Here is a 15,595-nt window from a genome sequence, read left to right as displayed (position 1 = left end):
TCACAAATTAGACTGTATAAAAATTTAAGTTCTATTAGGCAAGTAACTCTCAAATTTTACTGCAGTGCAAAAAGAAAATATGATAGATTTTTAAGCCTCCATTTAAGACCCCAAATTATAGACATACAGTCATTTATTCTATCAGATAATGAGAAAGCTCTAAAAACAGAGAACATGGTGTATTCCAGTTCCTTCTCAATTCATGCAAACTTCCGATTATTTCACAGGGCTCAGTATTTTCATGCCTGAGATTCATGCATATTTATTTTGTTGCAAACTTACATCAACCATGACAGCAAGGGCTTTGTTGTGATGCTGAAAGTCTGAGTGAAACATCTCATCTTGTAACCATTTAGCCACACAGCTAGACATTTGAGTTTTTAGTTGCTCAATGTATTCATCCCGTGGAGTAGTAAAATTCCACTTCAGCACCTGAAAAAAAACAGTGAAAAGGAGCTGTAAGGTGTTCAACTGAAATGTGGTAGAGAACTCTATTTAAAGCAGCTGCAGGAATCAGTTTAATAGGATATTTTTAAATTCACCAAGATTAATGTATAATTAAGTATGAATGCAAAATGTACTCTCAATCTGTCTGTCATACTTCTGGAAGCTTAACTCTGAAAATCTTCTAGGAATAGAATTTTCAGCAATTCTTACTAGAAAAATCAATGATCTATTATTGTATAACATGGTGGATACTGTTGGTACAATTTTAATAAAGGGCAAATTTGAAATATCTATCAAAATTTTAAATGTACATATTATTCTAGGAGTTTAATATAAATATACTTACATATGTGCACAAAACCTATATTCAAAGATGCCTATGGCAGTATAGTTTATAAGAGTGAAAGATTAGAAGTAACCTAAATGTTCAACATAGTGGGTTGAGGATAAAGAAAGGTACATACATATGATGCATCAATAAACAGAATGAATGCATACATGCGTTGCAGATATGGAATGATCTTTAAGATATATATTTCAAATACCATTAAAAGAAAAATGTAAGATTCAGAACAAAGAGTATGGCATGTTCCCATCTGTGTAAAACGAGGGCTATATATTTATATATATATATGATTGTATAGGTGTGGAATATTATTATTTCTGGAGTAATACACAAAATAACTGGTCATAACATCCTCCCTGTGTAGGGAGACTGGAGCGGGAGACATGCTTTTCATACTTTCTGTACTTTTTTTGTATTGTTTGAATTTTTAAAAATTCTAATGTATATATTTTGAAAAGTTTAAACTGATTAATAAAACCAAAACAACATCAAAAGCGAAATGATCAAACTAGCCATATATAGTTACAGCCACTATGGAGAACAGTATGGAGGTTCCTTAAAAAACTACAAATAGATCTACCATACGACCCAGCAATCCCACTACTGGGCATATACCCTGAGAAAACCATAATTCAAAAAGAGTCATGTACCAAAATGTTCATTGCAGCTCTATTTACAGTAGCCAGGACATGGAAGCAACCTAAGTGTCCATCGACAGATGAATGGGTAAAGAAGATGTGGCACATATATACAATGGAATATGGATAAAGAAGATGTGGCACATATATACAATGGAATATGGATAAAGAAGATGTGGCACATATATACAATGGAATATTACTCAGCCGTAAAAAGAAACGAAATTGAGTTATTTGTAGTGAGGGGGATGGACCTAGAGTCTGTCATACAGAGTGAAGTCAGAAAGAGAAATACAAATACCATATGTTAACACATATATATGGAATCTAAGAAGAAAAAAAAAAAGGTCATGAGGTACCTAGGGGTAAGACGGGAATAAAGACACAGACCTACTAGAGCATGGATTTGAGGATATGGGGAGGGGGAAGGGTAAGCTGTGACAAAGTGAGAGAGTGGCATGGACATATATACACTACCAAACGTAAACCAGATAGCTAGTGGGAAGCAGCTGCATAGCACAGGGAGATCAGCTAGGTGGTTTGTGACCACCTAGAGGGGTGGGATAGGAAGGGTGGGAGGGAGGGAGACGCAAGAGGGAAGAGATATGGGAACATATGTATATGTATAACTGATTCACCTTGTTATAAAGCAGAAACTAATACACCATTGTAAAGCAATTATACTCCAATAAAGATGTTAAAAAAGAAAAAAAAAAAGCGAAATGATCAAACTAGCCATATATAGTTACCAAATCTATCTTTTAAGGTCAGGTACAAGAGAGAATAAAGGAGTAGTATATTACATATGTGTAGTTGATAAAAAAAAATCAATGACTACTTTCCAGTCTTTGATTCTAAAAACAAACAACCCCCCCCCAAAATAGTCTTACAGAAACAAGATATAATTTATAAGCAAAAGATTCAGTTAATTATTAGATATTTCACAATGATATGAATTTCAGACAGAAAAACTATTCTTGATTACAAAACGAAACTAAAACAAACAAGCAAAAAACTCCTGAAGATTCTTATTTCTTCCTTACCTTTAATCCTTTCTCATCTTTCATTCTTTGCTCCTTTCCATTTGGAACAACAATAAAAATAGGACCAGATTTGTCTTCATCTTCCTTTAAGCTGGTTTTGCTTGGCACTTTCTTTCCTTGTGCAGTCTACAACCAAGGTACAGGGAATACTGATTAGCTTAGACTACTCCTTCTTGGGAATTCGCTGTTACTGCCCAGCAAAAGGGCACTATATAAACCAGAGACACCTTTCTATATCATATTCCAAATGAAACAAACAAATGAACCAGAGAATCTTGCATTTGATATGTTTGTGTACAGGTTTTCTAAAAATGTTTCTAATAGCACTCTTAAGTAACTGTTGGTTAGTCCTTGGGCTGGCATGTGATATGGTTGGAAAAGCTGCTATTATATATCATTGGTCTAGGTTACAGGCTATTTTTGTTTCTTGGATAGTTCTTTTAAAATAATTGTTGATATAACTGACATATAATGGATAGTTCTTTTCTTTCTTGGAACCTTCAACACTCTTTATAGCTTTCCATATTAATGACATTTTGAATGGTATGCACAGATTTCACATAACTTGAGAAAACTTTTCTGTTTCTCTGTATATAAAATGTATCTCTATAACATTACTGTAACTGGAGACCCTTTGAACCTGTTTCTAGAGAGAAATTTGCTAGAAACATTTTAAATACTTAAGTTACTAAAGTGGCTTTTAGGGACTTCCCTGGTGGTCCAGTGGTTAAGAATCCATCTTGCAATGCAGGGGACACCGGTTCAATCCCTGGTCAGAGAACTCAGATCCCACATGCTACGGGGCAACTAAGCCCGCATGCCACAACTACAGAGCCCATGTACTCTGGAGCCCACGCACCACAACTGGAGAGAAGCCTGCACGCTGCAACGAAAGATCCTGCGTGCCTCAACTAAGACCCGATGCAGCCAATAAATAGATAGATAGATAGATATTTTATTTAAATGGCTTTTAAAAAGAATCCAAGATTTAGAATCTTTGTATCAGATGGAAATAAACTGTGAACACATGGTATATATATTTAAGGTAAAATTTGAATTTAATTACTGGAACTATTATTATTATATTATAAATATAGCAAAAGTCTGCTATTTTTAGTAGGCCAGCATTTCTTTCTAGTTCAAACACTTAAGTCATTCAGTCAAAACAAATGTGAGATCATTTATGTGAAACTGCTTCGTAAACTGTAAAAGACTGAAAAGAAAGTGGCATTAAGAACAGAGTCAAAAATACTTCAAAGCACTGGTGATCAAAATACTGAAATAAGTGCTTGTTAAATTTGGGAGGAGGAGAGGGAGAAGGACAGGAAAAGAACAGCTTCACTGGATAGTTCAGAAGATAATTACTCATTTAAATTAACTCACTGAGTTGAAGGACCCAAGCATAGGGAGGGAAAAGGAGTAACTAATATTTAGAAGAATGGCCACAGAGTGGCCCTTCTATAATGTGGATGTAATAATAAATGTACTGGATAATAAAACATTTCCTACTCTGCATACTTTCATCGGTTACATGCAGTTAATGAAATAGTTTTCTCTATTTATATTTACTATTAGATTTACTACTGATTGCACAGTTCTGCAATTTTCCTTTTCTAAGTATTAAACAGTCAATTCTTTGAATACAGTGACGAGCTCTGAATCTTGATATAGAAACTGATGATAATTTGCTATGATTCAAAAAATTAAATGAAAAAACACCCAGGGGATACTTAAGGTTGAGCATTTGAACACATTTCTTTAAATTGTCCAACTCTGCATGGATGCTAAAAGGATTGGTGATGCATCAAATCCCATTGGTGTGGGGACAGAAGATACTTCCTTTTAGTCTAGCCTTCTAATATAATGACTTTCTGCCAAATGTAAAGGAAGTTGCCTACTACTGAAAATCTCCCTCAAAGTCCTGGATGACAGAAACCCTGGCAGTAGCTCTTGAGAATAGGAGTCTTTGTTTTGAGGTAACATTAAAAGTGAGACACAGAAACTTGTATAAATAAGTACTTTATAATTAGATAATATCAAGAGTAGTAATAATCTTTCATATGTAATATAATCTTTGCTAAAAGAATGACTCAGTGTATAAAACACTTAAAAGCAATTCTACATCTAAGTTGCAGAATTAACATACCTTTGCTTTAGAGGAAACTCCTAGAGCTTTGGCCTTTTTTGGATCAGGCTTGGGTTCTACAGCGCCAGAAACAGAATCTTCAACAGGTGCTTTGAGAAAAAAAAAGCACGTACTGTAAATACAAACTCGAACTAATATCACTATATTCTGGGCAGGTTAAATACATAATGATGGTGAGAAAGCCAGTAGTTTTAAATACATCTATTAAAAAATTATTTTTATTTTATTTTTTTGAAAAGTTTTTTTTAAACAAATGTATCCATTTTTAAAGCACTTTCAGTTAGATTTTTTTCCTAATCTTTTTTCTCCCCGATTTCCTCATGAAATTAATTCAGAAAATCTACATCTCCTTTATCAACATTTAAACTGCAGTTTAAAACCATTTTCTAAATAGCAGTTAAAAAACCTTTTTGTTAGACTGATACTTCCTTAAGGGAAGGGTCTATCACCTTTGATACTATAGTAAACTATATATACCATATAGCAAGATCCCAATAAATGTTATAACTGAATATATACTTTGATACCAACAATTTAACACATGTAAAATTTCTAACTTTATAGCAACAATAATTTCTATCCCACTAAACAGAATATTATTATTTTGTTTAAGCAATAAGTCTAGAAGAGCAGCGGTTACAGATCAGTGTTCTATTTGTACATTTTGGAATTTTAACATTAGGATGAAGAAATCAAGAATTTTCCCTTGAAGAAGTTTAGTAAATATTAGAATGGATCAGCAAACAGCCAAGTGTAGTGGAAGGGGAACTCATTTATGAATGAGTTAAGCAGAGGTCTCTGCTGGTGCAGGCAAAGGCTGGCTGTTTGGCCTTGTGCAAGTCACTTAACCTTTGGTGTTCCTTACTTGTTAATAAAGAGGGTTAAGCTAGATGGTCCCAATTCTCCTTCTAACTGTAATATCCAATAGCAGAAAATAGTTGTGGAAACCTTAAAAGTAAGATTGAGCACTTGCTTTCTGGAGTATTTCATTGTGATACTCCAAAACTCCTTTTTGGAGTTGCAAATCAAATTAATCATCCTTAAACCCTCAGCACAGTTCCTGGCATAAAACCAGGTAACTTGATAAATGTTTATGAAAGGAGGGTAAGGAGATGGAGGGAGGATTTGGGATCTAAGCCATGAGAAAATGAGATTAAAAAATGAAGGTTTCTATTTCTTTGAGAGTTCCCTTGGCTATTTCCTTCCCCTTTAACCCTCTCAAAATAAGAGTTACCTGAGGCAGGCTGGAATTTGGCTGGAGCTGATCCTCCCACGGATTTGGAAGTTGCTTTAGCAGGTGCAGCGGGCTTGGCTGGCATGTTAGCTTTGGCTTTCTCTAACATGGCCAACACCTGATCTTTAGAAGTTGGCTAGGGAGACAATATAACAGAGGTGAGAGGCCACATAAACGATATACTCATGCTATGCTTACTAACAGATCTGCTGTCAAATCCTTGAGCTCCTAGTTTTGAAATACCAGTGAAGTAAGGGAGGCAGCACATAGTGCAAGAGAAGTAACACATTATGAAGTCACAGTAAATTAGCTGCCATTCTAGAAGGTCACAATTATCATCCCTGCAAAGACAGCAGATTCTTTAGAAGTTCTACACTACTAAACATTTTATTTCTGCTCTCACTGGGATTTCAAGTTGAAACTCATAGGAGGTTAATATGATCTTTTGCCTATATAAATTCATGTTCAATATTTTTCTAAATGGCTTTTAACAGCAGCAACAAGTAGTAGTACTTTTAGTTTCCCAGTAGCCTTGGCCATTTTCTCATATCCTAAATGCATCATGAAGAATGGCAAGGCATCTTGGGCCTTCTTTCGCACATCTCCGTTGCGATCCTCTAGGCAGGAGTAGAGGTGGGGAACACAAAGGATAAGGTCTGTAGGGGTGGAACGGAGAGTCGGTAGTTTCTCAGCCAGCCAGCCCAGAAGCTGCCAAAAGAAATAAAGACCAGTTACACACTGCACATAGAAAACTGTCATTATTTATGATTTTCAGCTTAATGATTTTATCAGTACCAAACACTGAATTAGTTCTCACACTACAACTTTCCAGTATGAAATCAGTCATTTCCATTGTCCAATGAAATGATAAACATGCATTGAAGATAATCAGCTAAGATAAGGACACAGTTTTTTGGACCACGTTTGAGCATTAAGTTATAAAGCTTTAATAGTTCTTAATGCATCTTAAACTTTCACTTCTTTTTTAATTCTAAGAACTATTCATCTAGAGAAGATGCAAAATATTTATTTGATTAGAAGATGACAAGTTCTACCAGGACTTCTACTTTCTGCCTTACATAGAGAGTTTTTCTCTATATCTCTAAAATATTCGTTTTATTTTTTGTTTTGTTTGTTTTTCAGCCATGCTGTGTGGCTTGTGGGATCTTAGTTCCCCGACCAGGGATCAAACCCCAGCCACGGTAGTGAAAGCAGAGTCCTAACCACTGGATGCCAGGGAAATCTGTATTTATTTATTTATTTATTTAAAAAAATTTTTTAAACTAAATTTATTTATTCATTTTTGGCTGTGTTGGGTCTTCATTTACTACGCATGGGCTTTCTCTAGTTGTGGTGAGCAGGGGCTACTCTTCGTTGTGGTGCGCTGGCTTCTCATTGCAGTGGTTTCTCTTGTTGCAGAGCACAGGCTCTAGGTGTATGGGCTTCAGTAGTTGTGGCATGCAGGCTTCAGTAGTTGTGGCTCACAGGCTCTAGGTGCATGGGCTTCAGTAGTCGTGGCAAGCAGGCTTCAGTAGTTGTGGCTCATGGGTTCTAGAGCACAGGCTCAGTAGTTGTCACACATGGGCTTAGTTGCTCTGCGGCATGTGGGATCTTCCCGGGCCAGGGCTCGAGCCCGTGTCTCCTGCATTGGCAGGTGGATTCTTAACCACTGCACCACAAGGGAAACCCTGCATTTATTTTTTAGTTGAGATATTTATTGAGATGATTGTATATTCACATGCAGTTATAAGAAATAATACAGAGAGATCCCAGGCACTCTACTCCGTTTCCTCCAACAGTAGCACTTTATGAAACTATACTATAGTATAAACAACCAGGATATTGACATTGATACAATCCACTGATCATACTCAGATTGCCCCAGTCTGATTCTGTCTCATTTGTGTATGTGTCTATATTGCTTTCTCTACAATTTTATCATGTGTTAGTGTATTCCCACAGTCAAGATTCTGAACAGCTCCATCCCAAGGATCCCATGTGTTGCCTCTTTTATAACCACATTCACATCCCTCCTCCTACTCCCTAATCCCTGGTAACCACTAATCTGTTTATCCATTTCTAAAATATGAGATTTCAAACTCATATAAATAGAATCATACAGTATGTAACTGTTTGGAATTGGAACTGTCACTCAGCACAATTCCTCTGCGATTTATCTAACTTATTGCATGTATCAATTTGTTTCTTTTACTGCTAAATAGTATTACACATATGGATATACAATAGTTTGTTTAAGCATTCACCTGTTGAAAGACATCTGAGCTGTTTCCAGATTTTGGCTATTATGAACCAGCTGCTATGAACATTAAACATAAATTTTCATTTTTCTGGAATAAATGCCCAAGATCTGCTGGGTCATATAGTAACTACACATATAGTCTTATAAGAAACTGCCAAACTGTTTTCTGGAGTGGCCATACCATTTTACATTTCCACCAGGAGAGTATTCAAGTTTTTCCACATTCTTGCCAGAATTTGGTGTTATCACAATTTTTTATTTTAGTAATTCTGATAGTTGTCTGTGATATCTCATTGCAGTTTTAATTTGCATTTCCTTGATGGCCAATAATGTTGAACACCTTTCATGGGCTTATTTGCCATCTGTATATCCTCTTCAGTGAAATGTCTGTTCATGTCTTTTGCCTATTTTGTAATTAGATTTTTAACTGTTGAGATTTGAGAGATCTTTATATATATATATATTCTCGATGATAGTCCGTTATCAGACACAGAGGTTGCAAATATTTTCTCCCACTCCAGCCTGTCTTTTCATTTTCTTCACATGGTCTTTTGCAGAGTAAGAGTTCTTAATTTTGATGAGGTCCAATTTATCAAATTTTTCTTTGATGAACTGTGGTTTTGTTGTCTAGTCTAAGAATTCTTTGCCTGAAGAATTTCTATATCCTGAAGGTTTTCTCCTATGTTATCTTTAAAAGTTCTGTAGTTTTATGTTCTACATTTAAGCCCATAATCCATTTTGAGTTAATTTTGGTGTAGGATGTGAGGTTTAGGTAAGGTTTATTTTTTTTGTCTCTGGATGTCAACTGCTCCAGCATCATCTGGTGAAAAGGCCACACTTCCTCCACTGAATTACTTTGGAAACACCGTCGAAAATTAGTTGCTCATATTTGTGTGGGTCTATTTCTGGGTTTCCTCTTCAGCTCCACCTATCTGTGTCTATCCTCTTCCTCCTACCCCTTGCTATCACAGTGTCTTTTTTTTTTTTTGCCACACAACTTGGCTGGGGGGGATCTTAGTTCCCCAACCAGGGATTGAACCCGAGCCCTTGGCAGTGAAAGCATGGAGTCCTAAACACTGGACCGCCAGGGAATTCCCCACAGTGTCTTGATTATGTTAGCAATTTAATTTAGTAAGCCCTAATATATGGTAGAGAGGTTCTTTCCATTTTTTTTCCTTTGTCAAAATTGTTTTAGGTAGAATATAAATTTTAAAATAACCTTGACTTTGTCTATAAAAAAAACTTTCTTGAATTTTGATAAGAATTACATTAAATGCATACATCAATTATGTATACATTAAATGTATAGAACTGACATTTCTAATTTCTACTATGTTAAATCTTCCAATCCACAAACATGGCATGTCTCTACATCTATTTGGGTCTCCCTTGAATGCTTTATCAGCATTTTTGTAATTTTCAGTAGACATATTTTGTATTTGTTTTGTTAAGTGTATAGCTAAGGATTTCATTTTCTTTGGAGTGACTGTAAACTGTACTGTGTTTGTAACTTCGGTTTCCATATGTTCAATGTATTATAAAGAAATGTGATTGACTTTTGTCAAATGTGATTGTGTTTATTTTGTATCCTACAATCTTACTGAACTCATTTATTAGTTCTAGGAGTTCTGGAATTTTCTACGTAAACAGTCATGTTATCTGCAATTACGGATAGTTTTATTTATTCTTTTTCCAACTATATGCCTTTCATTTCTTTTTCTTGCCTTATTGCAGTGACTAGAACTTCCAGTTCTATGCAGAGTAACAGCAGTGAAAGTGGACATTCTTGCTTTGTTCCTGATCTTAGGGGGAAAGCATTCAGTCTTTAACCACTAAGAATATTATCATTTACAGAGGTTTTTTGCAGATGCTTTTTTATTTAACTTGAGTAATTCTCTTCTATTACTAACTTACTGACAGCTTTTACCATGAATAGATGTTGGATTTTCTCAAATCCTTTTTTTTTGTCAACTGATAGGATTATATGACTTTTCTTTAGCCTGTTGGTATGATGGGTGACACTGATAGACTTTTGAATGCTGAACTATTTTTATGTCATGATTAAAACCTCTTACTTTACCATTTAAGAGTTCAAGCAAAGAGAAAACTTCACAAAAAGGCTAGTCCTTTAAAAAGTTTTATTGTTAAAAAAGCACATGAAAGGAAAAAAGAAAAGGAAGCACATGAATAAAAAAGCTCCAGGAATTTGGTTTCATTTTATTAGCGATTTTATAATGGAACTCATTCTATCCATTCATGTATATTTATTAGGCAGGTCCAAGCCTCTATGAAGGTAAAAGACATGAGTAAAAGCAAATCATATCTGTGGTACTAACCTCTTGCCTCAAGAAAGGATTTTCCTTTTTGAGCTCTTCAGAAAGATCTTCCCCCTCCAGCCATTCCTTCATGCCAGTCTGTTCTGCCCAAGCATTCACAGTTGCTAGGGCCGCAGCTCGAACATTGTTCTGAATGGAAGAGAGAATCAGTAAAGGTAACACTGCTATGGTTTGGAGGTAGGGAGTGAAAAGCCTGTTACTTTATGAACACGAACAATGGAGGTTTCTCTAAAGTCCACATGAACATACTTGGAACATACTTCATCTTCTTTGAAACAGAATGTAGATCCATGTTGTACTAAAACTCCAAAGTAAATTAGAAACATAAGACTCCAAATTGTAAAGATCCTATACTCAGTTAATTAGGGAAAACAGTGACCTGGGCATAAAATATCATGTTAGGGGAACAAACTCTTAGGTTTTGTTTCCTGAACTTCTGGGGACTCTTATGCCCCTGGTTATCTGCCAAAGAATGTAATTCTACCTGTTACAGAACTCTTAATAGTTAGACTGAAATTAACAATTTGATTGAACATTTTTGTTTTTATATTAATTTGCATTCATAGAATGAGAACGACTTACTGACGTGAAAAATATTAAATAGTCCAATTCCTCAAATTAAATGAATTACACAAAAATAAAGAGACATTCGAATATTCAATTAAGGGTAAACATAAGAGCTTGCAACTTTCAGTGTGACAAATTCCAGGACTGTGAAACTGCAAATATCTTACTGAAGTACCAGAAGATCCTACTCTAGTAGTTGAGGGAACAGGTAGAAAATAAAATACATGATCCAAAATTTATATGTTTATTCACTCTTTATACCAACACCTTAAACAATGATATCATAATCATAATAGCAACCATTTTTTGAGTACATACTGTATGAGACAGGTACAGGTACTTTATGTACAGTTGCTTATTTAATTCTGTAAGAATTAAATTTCATAGATAAAAAACTGAAACTCAAAGAAGATAAACAACTTATCTAAGGGTCACAAAGCTAGTAAGTGAGATATCTGATCACCTTAATAAATGCCTGGGAGGTAAAAATTTTTACTATTTTCCTCCTAATATTCTCTTCTCTAACAAAGTTTATAAACTGTTTACATGCACTCTTACATGTAAGAAAAGGATTGGGGCTTCCCTGGAGGCGCAGTAGTTAAGAATCTGCCTGCCAATGCAAGGGACACGGGTTCGAGCCCTGGCCCAGGAAGATCCCACATGCCGCGGAGCAAATATGCCTGTGCGCCACAACTACTGAGCCTGCGCTCAAGAACCTGCAAGCCACAACTACTGAGCCCACGCACCACAACTACTGAAGCCCGTGCACCTAGAGCCTGTGCTCTGCAACAAGAAGCCACCGCAATGTGAAGCCCGCGCACCATGTCCAAGAGTAGCCCCCGCTCGCCACAACTAGAGAAAGCCCGTGCACAGCAACAACGACCCAACACAGCCAAAAATAAAAACAAATAAATAAATAAATTAAAAAAAAAAAAAGGATTATTCTTAGCCCAGTCATGTGGCTGGCCTATCCAGAACAGAGCTGTGGTAAAAAGAGTCAGCTTTACCTTGCTGTCTCCAAGCACTGTGATGATAGAGATGCCTAAGTTCTTCACATGTTGCTTGATGTTTGGGCCCATGGCTACTGCCAACTGCTGGAGGATATTCAACGTCTGCTGCACCTGGGTGGGAAAAGCCAACACCTTATGTTCAAACCATTGCCAGGTGTGCTCAAAGTTTTGCAAGTTTGCTGCTATACAGTCAATGCAGTAGGAAGTTTCTGGCCTACTTTAAAAAAATCAGCTCATTATGATACTAATCAGCTTATGAATAATTTTTGGGTGATGGTGTCTCCTTTTATCATCAGTTCATAAAATTGGAATATTAGAATTTTAGACTAGAGATTACAATGCTTTATAATTTTAAAGTAAGGTCAAGCCTAGTTTAAGAAAAATCTCACATAAAAATCCAAATTTAAAAATTAGAAATTAACTTGTTTATGGGTATTACAAGCAGTTTTATACAAAAATACTTAATATCAGAGCCCTGTAAACAGCAAATCTGAGATTCATGAAAATTTGATTAATAAACTTGCCATCTACCAACATATCTTGAGGCACACTTAAGAAGTTAAAGGAAGCTATTTCTAGTTCAAAGCAATAGAGTGACTAACTCCTTTTTGTTTTTGCTGGTGAAGGTTACTGAAAAGGATCACCTTGCAGGGGCAGAGAGGGGAGAGAAAAAAACAGGCATATACTCTACGTACCAAGATTTTATTTGAATCGTTGAGTCGACCCTTCAAGGCAGTTGGAAGTTCACCTATGTTTGGCTGGATAAATTTTGCTTCATTGATAATACCTGCCACTTCATCTAGGCCTTCTTTCCTGATCTTCCAATTCTTGTCACCAATCTTAGACACCAACTCTGAAGTGATTTTATCACTGAAAAAAAAAGACAGAATCCTTAATTCCAGATGCCTAAAAGAACAATGATGTCACAGAAGTACCCTTGACTGAGAAACAGAAGACACCATTAAGAACTAAGCATAATACATCAAATAAATCATTAGCAACAAACCTGATTTCTGTCCTTGGCAAAAGATCCACAACATCATTGCCCCCATCATCTGGTTCGTCTCCATCTTCTCCTTCATCTGTACCACTTGTACTGTGTTTGGAAATCCCTCTGGTTGGAGCAGGTGGGTTCTGTCCCTGCATCTACACACAAATAAGTCAGTGAGGCTAATGAACTTGATGAAGAATATGAGAGCAAACTGGTTAGAGAATGGTACCTGTGTCAAACTTTCACATTCGTTCATAATGCTTAATATTCACACAGCACATATCTTAATTTCTACTTAGATTCCAACTTTGAGACTATGTGACAAAAGGTATCTTTATACAAACCTATTAGAATCTGACTTCTCAATCATAAAGCTGTCTTTTGACTTGTATGCCCAAGACAATACACAGCAAGTCTGCCAAAACTTAGCAATTTCAATTAGAAAGTTTATTCAAGGAAGGTCAAGTTTCTTTTTACTTAAAAAAAAAATTTAATGTTATATTTAGTGTACTTTTGGAATAGGTAATACATTCAAAATGTTTAATATTCCAAAGCTACAAAGGAGAAAATGTCCCATCCTATACTATAGCTATCTAGTTCTCTTCCTCACAAAGTCATCAATTTCTTATGAATTCTTCCCAGGGATACCTTATATATATAAAAGCAAATACAGGGCTTCCCTGGTGGCGCAGTGCTTGAGAGTCCGCCTGCCGATGCAGGAGACGCGGGTTCGTGCCCCGTTTCGGGAAGATCCCACATGCCGCGGAGCGGCTGGGCCCGTGAGCCATGGCCACTGAGCCTGCGCGTCCGGAGCCTGTGCTCCGCAAATGGGAGAGGCCACAACAGTGAGAGGCCCGCATAACGCAAGGAAAAAAAAAAAAAAAAAAGAAGCAGGAGATGCTTTTAATATAGGGCAGTGATTTCAGAGGACCAAGAAACTGGCTATACAAATATCATAAGTAAAGGCTACACAATAGAAAAAAAAATGTAGGGCAAAAAAAAGAAAGAAAAAAAAAAAAAAAAAAAAAAAAAAAGCAAATACAAACATATTCTTCATTCCAAAGGGTTAAAAGTTTAAACTTAACTAATATAAGCATTCTCAAGTCAACTATGGATTGTATCATTTGTGGAATCTTTACCTTCTCAAATTCTGCATCTATCTGGGATAGGAGGGCAGGCTTCTCATCCTCAAAGAACATTCGCAAAGAGGGACCAACGTACAGGTACATCACGCCAAGCAAGGTGATGGCAGAAGTCCTCACAGCCTGGCAGAACAAAAATAACTTTTCAGATCAGAACAGAACCATAAAGATGGCTGTACTTACTACTCTTCCTATACATGCTGGTATGTACTCACTGGGTTTGTTGCAGCAAGAGCTGTCTTCACATTGCTAATGAAAGCTTTCACGTTCAATCTAGAAGAAATGATACTTAGAATGAAAAACAAGTGAAACCTCAAAATACTCAATGGAGTTTTATAAAGCCAGACTCTAGAACCAGCTTCCTTTAGATATGTCCTGAGTTTCACCTATTCTCTTTCTACACTCATTTAAAGTAAGCTTTAAATACTATCTATATGCATTAGATCAATCCAGTGTTGATCTCTTTCCTGAACTCCAGATTCATATATCCGACTGCCTTTGTGACATTTCCATTTTTATGTCTGGTAGATATCCTACATCTGTCAAAACCAAACTCCTGATTGTCCACAGCCCGCCCCCAAACCTGTTCTTCCCATAGTCTTCCCTATCTCAGTAAACAGCCACTTCATTCTCCAGTTGCTCAGGCCATCCCTGACTCCTCAGTCACCCTTGACTCCTCTTCTCTCTTAAGTTCAATATCCTGCTTAGTTCTACCTTCAAAATATATTGAGTCATAATACTTCCAAGGCATATAATTTCTTGACAGGATTATTTCAGTAGCCTTCTAATTAGTCTCCCTGCTTCTGCCCTTGATCTTCACTATCTGTTCTGACTATAGTCTGAATAATCCTCGTATTATTCTGCTCAAAACTACCTAATGGTTTCCAATTTATTCAAAACTTTGAGGCCCTACACAACCTGGGCCCCTGTTCTTTCTTCAATCTTTATCTCCTACCACTCCCTACTCCCTCACTCTTCTACTCCAACTGCATTCTGAAGAACAATTACTCCTTGCTATTTTAAAATATATCACGTGTGCTCCTGCCACAGGGCTTTTGCACTTGCTGTTCCCTTCGTCTAGAATGTTTTTCTCCCAGGACTTCCCTAACCATTTCCTGGCGCAGTGGTTAAGAATCTGCCTGCCAATGCAAGGGACACGGGTTCAAGCCCTGGTCCAGGAAGATCCCACATGCCGCGAAGCAACTAAGCCTGTGCACCACAACTGTTGAGCCTGAGCTCTAGAGCCCGCGAGTCTGCTAAGCCTGCATGCCACAACTACTGAAGCCCGTGTGCCTAGAGCCTGTGCTCCACAACAAGAGAAGCCACCGCAACGAGAAGCCCGCGCACCGCAACGAACAGCAGCCCCTGCTTGCCGCAACTAGAGAAAGCCTGTGCGCAGCAACGAAGACCCAATACAGCCAAAAATAAATAAATA

At 36.7% G+C, this 15,595-nt stretch overlaps 1 protein-coding gene across 2 annotated transcripts in view; it reads right to left on the bottom strand.

Moving 5' to 3' along the window:
- The window catches only part of CKAP5 (cytoskeleton associated protein 5), a 108,652-nt gene that overhangs the window by 21,525 nt on the left and 71,532 nt on the right, over positions 1 to 15,595 (bottom strand). For both annotated transcript variants that reach the window (XM_007455767.1, XM_007455768.1), the window contains exons 19-29: positions 14,376 to 14,433; positions 14,158 to 14,283; positions 13,034 to 13,173; positions 12,723 to 12,897; positions 12,025 to 12,138; positions 10,451 to 10,579; positions 6,368 to 6,562; positions 5,855 to 5,990; positions 4,621 to 4,709; positions 2,475 to 2,600; positions 283 to 432 (exon numbers count right to left, since the gene is read on the bottom strand). In XM_007455767.1, coding sequence (XP_007455829.1) covers positions 283 to 432; positions 2,475 to 2,600; positions 4,621 to 4,709; positions 5,855 to 5,990; positions 6,368 to 6,562; positions 10,451 to 10,579; positions 12,025 to 12,138; positions 12,723 to 12,897; positions 13,034 to 13,173; positions 14,158 to 14,283; positions 14,376 to 14,433 — 1,438 coding nt within the window. The remainder of the gene's footprint in view (positions 1 to 282; positions 433 to 2,474; positions 2,601 to 4,620; positions 4,710 to 5,854; positions 5,991 to 6,367; positions 6,563 to 10,450; positions 10,580 to 12,024; positions 12,139 to 12,722; positions 12,898 to 13,033; positions 13,174 to 14,157; positions 14,284 to 14,375; positions 14,434 to 15,595) is intronic.

The sequence above is a fragment of the Lipotes vexillifer genome, unplaced genomic scaffold, assembly GCF_000442215.2.
Source record: "Lipotes vexillifer unplaced genomic scaffold, Lipotes_vexillifer_v1.1 scaffold977, whole genome shotgun sequence".
In the NCBI taxonomy this organism is placed as follows: domain Eukaryota; kingdom Metazoa; phylum Chordata; class Mammalia; order Artiodactyla; family Lipotidae; genus Lipotes; species Lipotes vexillifer.
The sequence above is the reverse complement of the archived record's forward strand: the minus strand, read 5'-3'. Positions and strand labels throughout refer to the sequence as shown.